The sequence below is a fragment of the Armigeres subalbatus genome, chromosome 2 (genome assembly GCF_024139115.2).
Source record: "Armigeres subalbatus isolate Guangzhou_Male chromosome 2, GZ_Asu_2, whole genome shotgun sequence".
Lineage (NCBI taxonomy): Eukaryota > Metazoa > Arthropoda > Insecta > Diptera > Culicidae > Armigeres > Armigeres subalbatus.
Genome location: NC_085140.1, coordinates 198,661,895 through 198,677,259, shown reverse-complemented (window position 1 = coordinate 198,677,259; position 15,365 = coordinate 198,661,895). Strand labels below are relative to the sequence as shown.

Sequence of the window (15,365 nt, the reverse complement as noted above, 5' to 3'; positions counted from 1 at the left end):
GACTTGAGGTCGAAAAAAGAGACTTTTTAGTGACTAGCCCGAAAAAAGTGACCAAGTCACTTAAAAGTGACCCGCTACCAGGCCTGTTATTTGTTCACCTTATTTCCGGCGAATGCTTAAAGTAACCTTTATGTGGATTCTCCAGGGGATTCTCCTATACTGCCATCATACGCATATTTTGTTTGCTGGGATTTATAATTACATGAGACAGTTATGCGTATAACGGCAGTGTTTGTAAATTTATTAAAAATTTTGCCAATACAAATGTGTTTTTTTATTAGTGCGGGAAAACTCATGTTTCTAAAGAAGGCTTCATCCACTTGTTTGCCCTACTTCGGGCAAACGCGTGATTAGAAAGAAAACGTATTTCAGAAAAATGCGTGAGGCAAAATAATGTACCACTCATTTGCCTTTTCCAATCAAGTGCGTGTGTTATAAGAAGATCATCTATTCGTTGACCTTATTTCGGGGAAAGTCATGCTTCTCAAGAAGGAACCACTTACTCATTTTTCATTTTCCGGACAAGCGCGCTTCAAAAGAAGAAAAAAACTGCTTTGTTGCCTTATTCAGAGCTAATGCCGTAAAAAGAAAAAGTCATCAATTCTAGTGCCTTATTTTGGCCAAACGAAAAAAAATAGACTCATTTGTCTTATTCCGGGAAAATGCGCTTAAGGCCCATCGTCTTTGAAACTATAGTTTCTAACAATTACAATAATGGCCCTGCACTTCCAACTCATCAACAAAAATGATTGTATGTACAATTGTATGCTCCATTTGTGTATAATTGTATGGTGTTGTTGGTCTAACTCATATGATTGCATTTTCTTGTATTCTTATTAAACATCAACACCATCAGTTAAATCAAAATAATTTGCCTATATTCCGGGTATCAAACCGACTTGGACTTTGATTTACAATGTTCTGAAAACTCATATGTGAATATGTACATTATGTGGAAGATATTGATTTGAAAAATGTATTGGAGGTAATCACTTTCCTTTCGATGTGACTCGAACTCACGACCCTCAATACGCTAGACTGGTCCTTTAACCAACTAAGCTAGGAAGGACCTCCGTCGGCCTTCGCAACCTAGCGGCTACTGAATGAGCTCGAGATTCCCAAATTGGACGCACAGTCGAATCACTCACAATCCATTTGTCAAGCCACTGAGGGTCGTGGGTTCGAGTCCCATCGAAGGGAAAGTGGTTACCTCCAATACATTTTTTAATAAATATCTTCCACATAATGTATTCACATATAAGTTCACAGAAATGTTTTGATTTCCAATTTTCTCCAAAACTAACGTAGTGGTGTTGCTATGAATCAAAATCGCAAGCCATTATTCGTCAACGGGTGCCCCAAACATAAAAAAACAAAAAGTTTTTTTTATCGTTTACGTGTCGCTACTAATATAGTGTGATTGTTATCCGTTCATCTTATGCGCGAAAATAGGTGAGTTCATTAAAAAAATACTCCTTTATTAGGCAGAAGAATAAAATCTTGAACAATCTACTTGGTTAAGTCGTCGATCAAACATGGTTGTTAAAAATCATGTCAAAGTGATGTTCATGCAAGTTTATTTTGTTTATCGGTTGAACGAGTGCAAGAATCTAGCATAGTGTAACTTAAATGTGCTCGATATACTTTTCTAAAGCAGCGGTGATAAATATTGCCCTACCAAACGATATGTTACCGCTGAATTATTGAATATTTGCGTGATGAGCCAACATTCCATCCTATGCTAGCATTACCTTCCCTGACCCTATCTCACTTAGTGTGAATGTTGAAAAAAAAAAATATTTGAAAACAATATTCATCTGTAGTCAACAATCGGGCAACGAATCTATTTAAAACACGCACAGAATGTAAAGAATATTTTAAAAACCGCGTTTGTACTGTATAGGAAGATTCAATACTCACCAATTAATTGCACCAGGTTCGGATGTTTCATTTCCTTCATTATAGCAGCCTCTTCTAGGAAATCCTTTAGTGCCATTGTATCCTCCTTGAGTGTCTTCACCGCCACCGTATTTCCGTACCGTTTCCACACAGCCTCATACACTTCTCCGTACTGTCCACCACCCAGCTTGTGCTTCATTACTATGTCCGTTCGGCATATTTCCCACTCATCTGGTTCGGGACTCAGAGGGAACACTGTGGGTTTGTTTTGCTTTGGTGCCGGGTAGAGCAGTGGCGTTATCAGTCCATGGCCCTCGTGTAGAACACTGTGATGATGCACTAGTTCGGCAAGGGTATTAAATTTAGCCTCTGCGGTTACGTACACTTTGCCATCGGAGTCTTCCGATATCCTATAGTGGTAGACTCGCCCATCGTATCGTAAACTTATACTACGTTGGCCAGGGGAGCTTTCGCTTTCGCGCACCAGGAAGCTTCCATTGATTCCGGAGCTAAGCAAATACTCGGCCGCATTTCGAGAAATGGGCCCATGATACCATGAATGTTTTTCCAGGGAGTTCAATGGGGTGACGTAGTTCGAGGGAACCCACCCTACGTGCCCCGAGTCGGAGTGCGCCTCGCACCATTCCCCGGATTTATTGTAGGATAGTATTCGCACCTGCTCTCCTTTTCGTAAACTAAGCTGATTTTCACCACCTGCTTTAAAATCGTATAATGCTACGAACAGCTGTGGGTCATCCTCCTCCGGACCGGGAGCCAGCAGGTTTTCTTTGGACGTCCATCGGTGCGCATTTTCGAAACTGGATTGAGCTGTGGTTGAGCTACCCTGGGAATGGAGCGTTCCGGTGTGGTTTTCCGAGCCATCTTGGCTTTGAGCAAGTACGTCACCGGGAATGAGACTGCCGGGTGGTGGAATGTGTGGCAATGGGCGGGACTGCAGCAACGCTTCTGTCGAAGAAAACGAGAGATTGAATAATAGAGTTAATAAATCAATTGCATAATGCAAAATTGGAATTATAGATGTGTGATGGACTCAGGAAAGTACTTCAGGCAGGGCTGACATACTCCAGCTTTGCGATAATGGTCAATAATTATTGATGCATAGATTACTCCATCGTTTACCATGAAAGTAATTACACATGCAATTGGAACGAAACCACATGGCTGTTAAAGAGCAAAGAATTAAATTAAGGCAATTAACGTTGCAAATGCCAGGGTCCCTCCGCATTGGTAAAAGGCGGTTGCTAAATTTATACATGGATGAAAAATATTTGGAAAGGGTTTGCACACATTGATCTTTAACGAGAGATCGAAAATGCATTAGGTAAAGTGCTGTCGAAGCCAATTTAAATTGGTATCGTACGAAGACGATCATGAACATGAAGTGCTCAACAAGTGCACACTACATTCGCGGGCAAATAAAAGAAATGAAACTATTCTCAAAAGTGCAATAATGGAAGTAAATCAACAGGAAAAATTGTATTTCAACAATGCACTCACTGGAGTGAACATTAATGATAGAAAAAGCAGAGGAAGGAAATATTTGAAGCATACACAAAAGGAGAATGAAAAAATTAAAAGCGTTTTGCTGGCAATGTTTGAAATTTTTCTCAAGGTAACTAGTTTCAGAGCCATTTCACATAATAGTGTGGAAGGTTCATTGTTATTGTTGTTTCGTTGTTTGCGGGTGCGTCGGAAACGATTCCACGCTGACTGTTATCTACCAGTACCTGTACCGCGTTCGTGGTTGGCAGGAAGGTTTAGCGGAATTTGATAAGAAATGTGAAACGTAACAGCTGTGTGTTGTTTATTTTACAATTTATCGGCTAGCGAACTAACGGTTTCACATTCAGAAGACGTGATTGAATTTGGATTACCTATGCTGCGTCTCCGAAGAAATCAGTGATATTTGCAGAAAAGTGCAAATTAGGAAACAGTTGGCAAATATTCACTGATAAGGTAAACTGAAAGCAGTAAAAACATTTGCGAAAGTTGCCTGTAAAGATATTAGTCAACTCAACATGATAAGAAGTTTAACGACAAACAAATAAAAAAACATATTAATACACCTAACAGTGGGGTGCCTTTACTATAAAATGTAATTCTATTATTTAAATATAATTGCAATCATTTATATAGTGTTACCGGTCATGAACTTCATCTAATAGCTCCTATGTGCATCCCATGAACAACCAAGCAATGAAAGAGAATTTGATTTGTTTCTCATTTTTGTGATTTTTTCAGCAGTGAGCACACATGTCAGTAAACAAAAGTGACGAAATTGGTGCTATATATATTTTTTTGTTTCGCGATGAGATGAATAGATGGACATTAGGCCGAAGGACATTAGCCCGAAGGCCATTAGGCCGAATGGTGATTAAGCCGAACGGTAATTAGGCCGAATGAGAACTGAGAAGGAAGAAGGAAAAATGAAGAAGAAAGAAGGATGAAGGAAGAAGAAGGAAGAAGGAAAAAAGAAATAGGGAAGAAGGAACAAGGAAGATGGAAGAAGGAAGGAGGAAAAATAAAGAAGGAAGAAAGAAGAAGGAAAAAGGAAGAAGCAAGAGGAGGACGGGAGAAAAAACGAAAAAACCGGAAGAAAGCAGAAAGAAGAAGAAAGAAGGTATAAGGAAGAGGGAAGATGAAAAAGGGAATAAAGAAGAAGGAAGAATGAAGAAGGAAAAGGAAGAAGGAAGAAGAAAGAAGGAAGGAAGAAGAAAGACGGAAAAAAGAAGAAGGAAGAATAAAGTAGAAAAAGGAAGAAGGAAAAACGAAGAAGAAGGAAAAAGGAAGAAGGAAGAAGTAAGAAGGAAGAAAGAAGAAGGAAGAAGAAAAAGGAAGAAAGAGGAAAGAGAAGGTAGAAGGAACAGGGAAGAAGATAGAAGGAAGAAAGAAGAAGGAAAAAGGAAAAAGGAAGAAAGAAGAAGGAAAAATGAAAAAGGGAAAATGAAGAAGGAATAAGGAAGAAGGAAGAAGAAAAGATAGAAGAAGGAAGAAGAGAGAAGGAAGAAGAAAGAAGAAGAAAGAAGGGGAAGAAGGAAGAAGGAAGATGGAAGAAGGGAGAAGGAAGAAGGAAGAAGGAAGAAGGAAGAAGAAAGAAGAAAGACGGGGGACGGGAAAAAGAAAGAAGGAAGAAGGAAGAAGGAGAAAGGAAGGAGGGAGGAAGAAGAAAGAAGGAAGAATGAATAAGAAAGAAGGAAGGATGAGAGAACGAGAAAGAAGGAAGAAAGATGGAGCGAAAATGGAAGGAAGAAGGAAGAACTTCTCATTTTTCACTTTTTGCTAATTCGGCCTAATGGCCATTTGGGCTAATGACCGTTCAGCCTAATGACCATTCGGCCATTCGGCCTAACGACCTTCGACACTGGTGAATATATGCTCAGTGAGATGAAGCACGAAACAGTTCTCCTACATGATTTTGAAGCACGAGTTATTCGTTTATTCATCGAATACTACTTGTTGAAACAAAATGAAAAGCAGAAGTAAAAAAGGCCATTTTACGTGAGAATAGTCGAAATCGACAATTGTAGTAATTCCGTAGTAATAATTACTAGGTATCTGTTTTATTTCCCTATCTGCTATCTGGTCCGCAAAATTATTATCTGATTTATTTCCCATGAGCGCTTTTGGTCAACACTGATGCATATGTAGAACAACATGGTTGTCAAAATATCTTGAACCCGATGGCATACCGACTGTTTTTATCAAAAGACATACTAACAGTTTGTCATCCCACTACTTATTTTGTTCCGCTCTTTGATCCTCCAAAGGAATCTATCTCTTGCTGTTAGAAGTTTGCACTAAAATTGCTCGGTCCACAAAAAGGAGACAAACACAATCTAACTATCGAGGGATGACGTCGTTGTGTGCTGTTTGAACCCTTCATTGTGGAGCCACTGCTTTTGCACTATAAACAACTGCTTAGTGACTATCAGCACAGATTTACCGTCGGTCGCTTTATTTTCACCGATTTACTTTGCCCCACTCAGACCGCATTGTGCTTTCGTGCTGTGCGGTTCTATTTTCTCTTTGCTGAAGGAAGTTTTTAATACTACCCGAAGCTATTTTAATTTCAACAGTGCTTCTCAGCGCTATTTGTACCTACTGATCCCGTTACGATCTTTGCTTGGACCCGTGCCTTCGTTTTACGTTGGACCCGTTTGCGGGAGTGAAATTCCGATAAGAGGTGACCTTTCGAGACGACTTTGAACTTTGAACAATCGCTTAGTTTTGTGGTCGTATGTGTAGAATTTATGCCGCTTCTCAATAAAATACTGAAGAAGACGTTTGCGATCGTCAAAGGATCCCGGCAAAACGCGGCAGGCACCCTTCCTAGCAATCTGAAATGAAACCTTGATCCCCTGAAGGTTATTCAAAATCTCATTCCTAAAGCCAGAAAACTCGGCCACAGATACCACAATTGGCGGAACCCTTTGCTTCTTCGCATGAATCGAATCACCTGGCCTAGAGGTAGATTCGATTTGCTCAATTTCATCATTAATCAAATCGAACTGATTGCTCAGTTCGATAGGAGAAGAATTATTTCCAATATTAGAGTTAGAAGGAATATCTGAAGTCTCCAGCTTCCTTCTATTTTTTCCGCGCTTTGGCAGGACGGTCTTGAAACCTGGAAGTGGAGAATTCAGAGACTCACCCTTCCTCTTGTTTTTATTAACACTCATTGCTGAGCGTGGAGACGCGATCTTCTAAGAGGTTTTTTTTTCAGAACTGTGTCCCTTCAGCCAAGAATGTTATCGATCATTTAGTAATTTGCATTCGATCATTTAGTAGTTTGTGAATAACTCTTTACAGAAGCTGAATTTCAAAATGTGTTGTAAGGTGGACTTCTAGCGCGAATGTTTTTCTACAACTCTGCCTAATGGAGGGGGCCCCTCTTGAGGACTGCTGGAATACAGTCAAAGCAGCCATTAACGACGCAGCGGAGAACAACGTCGGGTATATGGGTCGAAGTCGACGGAACGATTGGTTCGACGAAGAGTGCAGACAGATTCTGGAGGAGAAGGACGCAGCGCGGGCGGTCGCGCTGCAGCAAGGTACCCGGCAGAACGTGGAACGTTATAGACGGAAGCGGAGACAGCAGACCCGCCTTTTTCAGGAGAAGAGACGCCGCCTGGAAGAAGCGGAGTGCGAGGAGATGGAACAGCTGTGCCGTTCTCAAGATACACGCAAGTTCTATCAGAAGCTCAACGCATCCCGCAAAGGCTTCGTGCCGCGAGCCGAAATGTGCCGGGGTAAGGATGGGAGCATCTTGACGGACGAACGTGTGGTGATCGAAAGGTGGAAGCAGCACTACGAGGAACATCTGAATGGCGCTGAGAGTACAGGCAATGAAAGTCAAGGCAGCGGAGGAGATGACTACGTCAGTTCAGCGGACGATGGAAGCCAACCAGCCCCCACCTTGAGGGAAGTTAAGGATGCCATTCAACAGCTAAAGACCAATAAAGCAGCTGGTAAGGATGGTATCGGAGCTGAGCTCATCAAGATGGGCCCGGAAAAGCTGGCCACTTGCCTGCACAAACTGATAGTCAGAATCTGGGAAAACGAACAGCTACCGGAGGAGTGGAAGGAAGGGGTTATATGTCCCATCTACAAGAAAGGTGACAAACTGGAGTGTGAGAACTTTCGAGCGATCACCATCCTTAATGCCGCCTACAAAGTGATATCCCAGATCATCTTCCGTCGTCTGTCACCATTAGTGAACGAGTTCGTGGGAAGTTATCAAGCCGGCTTCGTTGACGGCCGCTCGACAACGGACCAGATCTTTACTGTACGGCAAATCCTTCAAAATGCCGTGAATACCAGGTCCCAACGCACCATCTGTTCGTTGATTTCAAGGCGGCATACGACAGTATAGACCGCGTAGAGCTATGGAAAATTATGGACGAGAACAGCTTCCCTGGAAAGCTTACCAGACTGATCAAAGCAACGGTGGATGGTGTGCAAAACTGTGTGAAGATCTCGGGCGAACACTCCAGTTCGTTCGAATCGCGCCGGGGACTAAGACAAGGTGATGGACTTTCGTGCCTGTTGTTCAACATTGCGCTAGAAGGTGTCATGCGGAGAGCCGGGTGTAACAGCCGGGGAACGATTTTCAACAGATCCAGTCAATTTATTTGCTTCGCGGATGACATGGACATTGTCGGCCGAACATTTGCAAAGGTGGCAGAACTGTACACCCGCCTGAAACGTGAAGCAACAAAAGTTGGACTGGTGGTGAATGCGTCAAAGACAAAGTACATGCTTGTGGGCGGAACCGAGCGCGACAGGGCCCGCCTGGGAGGCAGTGTTACGATAGACGGGGATACCTTCGAAGTGGTCGAGGAATTCGTCTACCTCGGATCCTTGCTAACGGCTGACAACAACGTTAGTCGTGAAATACGAAGGCGCATCATCTGTGGAAGTCGGGCCTACTACGGGCTCCAGAAGAAACTGCGGTCGAAAAAGATTCGCCACCGCACCAAATGTGTCATGTACAAGACGTTAATAAGACCGGTAGTCCTCTACGGACATGAAACATGAACAATGCTCGAGGAGGACTTGCAAGCACTCGGAGTATTCGAGAGACGGGTGCTTAGGACCATCTTTGGCGGTGTACAAGAAGACGGTGTGTGGCGGCGAAGAATGAACCATGAGCTCGCCCAGCTCTACGGCGAACCCAGTATCCAGAAGGTAGCTAAAGCCGGAAGGGTACGATGGGCAGGGCATGTTGCAAGAATGCCGGACAGCAACCCTGCAAAGATGGTGTTCGCTTCCGATCCGGCAGGTACGAGACGACGTGGAGCGCAGCGAGCGAGATGGGCAGACCAGGTGCAGAACGACTTGGCGAGCGTGGGGCGTATTCGAGGATGGAGAGATGCGGCCTCGAACCGTGTATTGTGGCGTCAAATTGTTGATTCAGTGTTATCTGTATAGATGTAGACTAAATAAATGAATAAAAATGCCTAATGGATTGTTGATAGAATTCCACTAATAACGAAGTTATAGCGCTAGTTGCAGTTAAACTATATAATTGGAATTTTGTCCTCATTTAGCCTAAATTACTGATACTATAGCTATAACTCGGTTACTAGTGGAATTCAAACAACGAACCATTTGGCAGAGTTGTAGAAAAACCTTCGCACTAGCAGTCCACCATACAACACATTTTGAAATTCAGCTTCTGGAATGAGTTATTGACAAACTACTGAATGATCGAACGCGAATTACTAAATGATCGATAACATTCTGGCCTGGCGGTGGCGCTTGTCGGAATTTTACTTCCGCAAACGGGTCCAACGTATACCGAAGGCACGGGTCCGTACAAAGATCGTAACGGGATCAGTGGGTACAAATAGCGCTGAGAAGCACTGTTGAAATTAAAATAGCTTTGGGTAGTATTAAAAACTTGCTTCAGCAAAAAGAGAAAATAAAACCGCACAGCACAAAAGCACAATACGGTCTGACTCAAGCAAGTGTTGTTTTACCATTGCGTTCCCCGTGCTAATGAGTTTCACCAAGGAACTGAATGAGATTGGAAACTTGCTGCTTCAACGACCCTGTGATGGTGAGCCGGCGGGTTTCAGGTCTAGAATTCCACTATGCGAATTCAACGCTTTTTGTTGACTCGCCGCATAAGCAGCTTTGAAGGTGTTACGAAATCGTGTATCCTCCATTAGTATGGTACATGAAGAACAAAACCAAAATATATTCCATTACTTGCTGGAAGGCATCAGAAGAAATTCCGGAATAAATAGACTGAAATGCAGCTGTGGAAAATTTTCGGAATTTCACGTAGCTCTCTGCCGCATCGAACATTATTTAATACCAATATACCGCGAACTGAACAATTTGCGAATTATCGAAAAGTTGGTAAAAAATACTTGCTAACTACCTCAGTGATTGAGTAAAATTGTATGTATTCCCATTTTTTTTTCACTGAAATTTGACTCAATTTCCGTAAAAAGTGGACCTACTCAAATCTTTTGAGGACTTTAAATATGAAATTGATGCAACACACGAAAATAACAAAACAAATATATCACAGGAAAAACGACATTAAAACTGCCCGTAAATATAACGAAAGCAAATATACGTCCATTCAGAGATAAATCCATAAATCATAATAGTATTTCATCTCTTGACAACATCTTTTTGTACATGTTTGCCTTTCTCGTACAACAAAGTTGTATCGAAAGACTATAAGATCACTACAAAAACTTAATTTTTGATAGGACGCACGGAGACCCATGATGTTATATACCAATCGACTCAGCTCGACGAAATCAGATGATGTCTGTATGTGTGTATGTGTACAAATTTTGTAGACACATTTTTTGAAACATAGCATTATTGTCCGTATTACTCGCAACCATTCGACAAGGAATATTGTTCCATTGTTTGCTATTGAATATTGACAAGATTGGACTATGGGAACAGAAGTAATGGCCAAAACACTATGTTTTATGCGCAAAACACGACTTTTTGCAAGAGATAGGCCCCAACACCGCTAGATGGATTAATCAGGGTTTTTATTGAAGTACTGAATATATCTGGAACTCCGAGGCAACATTTTTTCAGTTGGGAGGTTTGACACCAGCAAAAAGCAATAATGTAAAATATCAATATTTGAAACTCAATAGACACTTCCTTCATAAATTCGTACAGAGCAATGAAACGAAAAGCTATTCTTTATTAATTTACTAGCACCAATTCATCCTTTTAAGTGACTATCATTAATGCGCCATAACACCCAAGCGACTATTAAAGAAACATTTATCAAACTTAATAATCATAAAGTTCAAGTAGCACAGTAGCACTTATGAAGGTATGATACTGACTCACGGTAGAAGCAGCACCAGTAGACATGCAACTATAAATAGAAGAAAATTTAAACAGCCAATAAAGTGTTAGGTTTCACTTTCATGCCATCATACGGTACACTCATGAGAAACATAATGTGATAAACCGACCGTCATTACTTTGTCTCGTCATGAAAGTGAATTAACTATACACTATCCGAACGATTACCGTTCATTAAACTCTCGGATAAAAGCATGGAAGCCCTTTGTCATTAATCGGAGAGAACAATAGGAAATAAGACACCAAATAATAAATTGAACAATGGATGGACTCCTGGAACTCCCAAACGTGTAGCGCAAGTCCATTTGCAAGTTCGAGTGCATCGATGAAGCAAAACAAAAGCGGAAATCGGGCATCTCCAAATAACGTATGCCTGCACCCCGGTCATCAATATTAATTGTGAATGACACAGGCGACGACGTCGGCGATTGGTTGCACAATTTGTTTGAAAAGATACCATCGACTGGATCAATGGCAACATTATCGGAAAGCAAATATCGTACATATGAAAAGGAAACAGCAAACATTGCATTGCACCGGTGGAAATAAATGAAAATTGCGGATCGTTATGCAAGCCGTCGATGATCGGTCTGTCGCAAGTGCGCATAAATCATGCAGTGCTCTCGCCGTTTTTACATACATAATACGATATATACAAATAGTGGATAAAATAAAAGTAGAGATGATAATAAAATTAAAAAAAACAGATTCAAGAACGAAAAATGTATAACAAACAATAGGAAATGGCCATTGTCAAAAACCTAAGTTATCTTCTAGACGATTTTGATTTTTAACTCATTTTTGATGTCATTTTATCATATGTCTTGTAACAAAATAAAATTTTCAAGGCATAACTGAAACGTTGAAAACTTCTAAAATATAAATTTGATCCCACGATTAATCGGAAATCCGTATGTATACTAACGTGAGCAACTGATTTCCGTACCTGCTGAAAAAGAGGAAGCACGAGAATTGGCAATGATTCAAAACTGGTTGTATCTCTGCTCTGCTGCTCATGCTGCTATAACTACAGATTTTTTTCTGCTTCATAGGAATATGACTACAGCTTCCAACTATGCTGTACAATCACCACATTAGGCTTTCGTAGTGGCTACGGGGGTGCCTGCGAATCAAAGAGGGTGGGACGCTTCCACACGTCAGGTTTGGCATACATACTATTAGCAACCGGACAAGGTCACGCGCGCAGCGATGGTCGAAGCGCATTTTTTTTCGTATTTTTATTTTACGTTCCATACTGGAAAGATCGGAATACAAGCATACATACTGATGCATCCTTGAATCAGACTCCAGAGCTGGGTACATACATACCCTATCTACCATGAATTAATAAAGGGAAAACACAAATGTTTGTGGTTCAGCTATGCACATTCGTGAGGATGTTTGGAATCATTTAAAATTTAGTGCTAAAAGCCTTAGTCTACCAAATTTAATTCTCGCCGCACCATGCTTCGGAACATGTGATTAACATATGCGAAAGGGAAATGCGTCATCTTATCCATAATTTAAAAAAAACTAAAATCAGAAATAACGTTTCGTTGGTGAGTCAATTTCTCCTAATCTTCCGACCCACAATAAATTGCGCGGCACTCCTTGTGCGTCCCATTGACCTCAGCTGTTCGCGTAACAGGCAGCCTGCATAATTAGACACAACAGCAGCCACTATATAATAGCACTATTGCACATTGTAAACAGCATCACTTGTCTCGAGTCTTCTCCGTTTTGTGGAGCGGTTTCGATCGTAAAAAAATCCCCAGTTGGCGACGAATACGACCGGGGGGGTACTACGAACAAGTAATTAGCGTATACTGCATACAATGAGTTATACCGGTTCAGTGATTACCGTTCAACTTTCTCTAAGTACTTGCAGCATTATGTTTGTAAACATGGCGGTATTGGATCATCTATAGTCGCGACCAAGATGAATACACAGCTAGGTGTTTCAATCTGCCCAGTTTATGGACGAGAAGAAGGCGGGGGTGAAAAATTCATTTTCGGTGCAAAACATAAACAAACCGGCTGGCTCTTCCATACTAAAATCCAAGATGGCTGAATCGTGAATTTGGCAGATTGGAACACCTAGAGGTGTATTCATCTTGGTCGCGACTGCAATAGCATACGCAAAACTAAGTTGGATTTATTATATTAGTATTAGAAGTTTTTCGATATGTGTATTGTCCATCTCTAAAAGATAATCTCCGTTAATATTTCTTACGCGATAGTGCCAATCATTCAATTGGAGTTTGATTTATTTGCCAATCACTCATTACAGGAGCTGAATTTTTAAATTGGTTTTGCAGTGCACACACAATTTTTGATTAACATCTCGGTGTTTAAATTTCACTATTAAAGGTGCTAGAACTTATTCAAACTAAATGATGAATTTAGTTTTTTGAATTTAGTAAATTGAACTTATTCAAACTAAAGTATTATGTAAAAAATAGTATTTAAGTATATTTAGTATTTAAGTATATTAAGTATATTTCCTATTGAAAACTATCTGGCCAGGCAAATCTATAGCAGATGTTCAAGGATATTCAAATTAATCTGGAGTTAAAATTAATAGGTCTACCAGATCAATTACGCTTGTTACCAAACCGAAAGAAACCCAGCATGATCATACTATTCTCCTAAGCTTTTGCGTTAGATTTGCAATTTGAATTAGTTCATTGCTCTAGGTGGTATCAGACCACCAGGCCAAAGGTTATTAGGCCACATAACCATTGGGTTGAATGATCTTGGGCCAAGTAAAAAGTAAAAATCAGAAGTGAGTACTCAGTATTGATTTTCCTCCTTCCTTCTTCTTTCTTTCATCTTCCTTCTTCTTTCTCTGTCGTCCTTCCTTCTTTCCTTCCTTTTTGCTTCTTCCTTCTCTCTTCTCCCTGTCTCTACTTCTCACAACTCACTTCTCACTCTTGCATCTTACTTAGCTTCTCACTTTGCACTTCTCACTCTTTTTTCACTTCCCACTTCGCACTTCTCATTTTCCACAGTCAGAAGTGATAAATTAAAAAGTAGAAATGAGGAGTGGGAATTGATAAGTCACAAATGTCAAGTCAGTGAGTAATGAGAAAAATAAGCTTCATTTTTTGCTTCACAGTTCTCGATCATTTCTTACTTCTCGTTTCACATTTACCAATTTCAACAGTGAGAAGTGTGAAATAAGAAATGGGAAGTGAAAAGTGAGACATGAGAAGTGTCACTTCTCACTTCTTATATTGTACTTCTCATTTCTTATTTCTCGCTTCTCAATTATCATTAATCACCTCAAACTTTTTACATTTACTATTGTTCGGCCAAACGACAACTTTTCTGCTAAACGACACTCTCAGTTCTATGATCCGTTCGGCCAAATGGCCTTTTCTGCCAAACGAATATTTCGGCTATACGACTTTTCCAGCCAAATGACATGTTCGGCCAATGACGCGTCCGACCAAATGGCCATTACTACAACCATTTTGGCCAAACGGCATTTCCGGCCAAATGGACTATTTGGTCAAATGAACAGTTTGGCCATATGCTCCTTTTGGCCGAATGTCGCTTCCATTAAAAACAATTTTCGGCCGATGGCCTAATAACCGTTTCGACCAAACGTCCAATTCCAATTGAAAAAAGAAGCAACCCCAATGAATCACTTCTCCTTCACATTCTTCCTCTCAGATGATTCCCATTAGTCTAAGAATGATTATAAAAAACTTTTTTCTATCTGTGTTTTTTTTTCGTTCTATCACACGTTTGTATACTTTTCATACTGGCAATCCCAAAACTTCTCGTGATGGATGTGGCCAACTAACCATCCCTCTTCTTCCTCAGTGATCGCAGTGCTTTGCTTTGGCATCAGATGCACATTGTTAACGATGCCAGCATCTAGACTGGGCCAGTAGGTAAAGGTGTGTACCGGTCGTCGTCGGCGTTGTTTGTCATGAAATTGAATTTGCTTGACGGCAGCTGCATTTTCGGCGTTACGCCGGGAGTTATTTTAGCCGATGACGTGGCGTGATAATATTTTAGTGCATTTGATTGCCGGGCGATTTTTCAAGATTTTTTCAGTATTTTATTTTCTGGAAGTTTATTGAAAAATAAAAAATATTCAAATAATTTTAGGCAATTTCTTCGGCAAACTATTTGAGTGCTTATATGCTCGTATTTTGTATTAGACGCTAAACGATCGCGCGATCAAGGAGATGTTTGGTTCTGCTAAAACTACACTTTCTCATGAATCGTCAACGATCAGTACTTAGGCCAGACCAGGGCACAATAGACTCTCCGGCAATCCCAGGGCGGGCTAGCTACTGGTACGCGGTAGCAAAAACTAACAACACAGGAATTTTCACTTTACTCATATAATTTATTTGATTCCTAATTGTGGCGTGTGCGTGTTGTTCTATGTAATAAACTGGTGTTAACGCTTCGGTGGTAGTTCTGCTGATATTACACGAGAAACGTGAAGGCTTCAACAAAACAATTTAAAGCAAAACAAAAATCAACAATTTGTAACCAAACTGTTACACCGCTTTGTACGGGTGATTAAGTAAAACCTCAGTGCTTCAGTTCGCGGTATTGCACGTGGA

The 15,365-nt window shown here is 40.8% G+C and overlaps 1 protein-coding gene across 4 annotated transcripts in view; it reads right to left on the bottom strand.

Moving 5' to 3' along the window:
• Nucleotides 1-15,365, bottom strand: part of LOC134211481 (tyrosine-protein kinase Abl) — a 132,454-nt gene that overhangs the window by 35,082 nt on the left and 82,007 nt on the right. For all 4 annotated transcript variants that reach the window (XM_062688370.1, XM_062688372.1, XM_062688371.1 and 1 more), the window contains exon 2: nucleotides 1,921-2,865. In XM_062688370.1, the coding sequence (XP_062544354.1) occupies nucleotides 1,921-2,865 (945 nt within the window). The remainder of the gene's footprint in view (nucleotides 1-1,920; nucleotides 2,866-15,365) is intronic.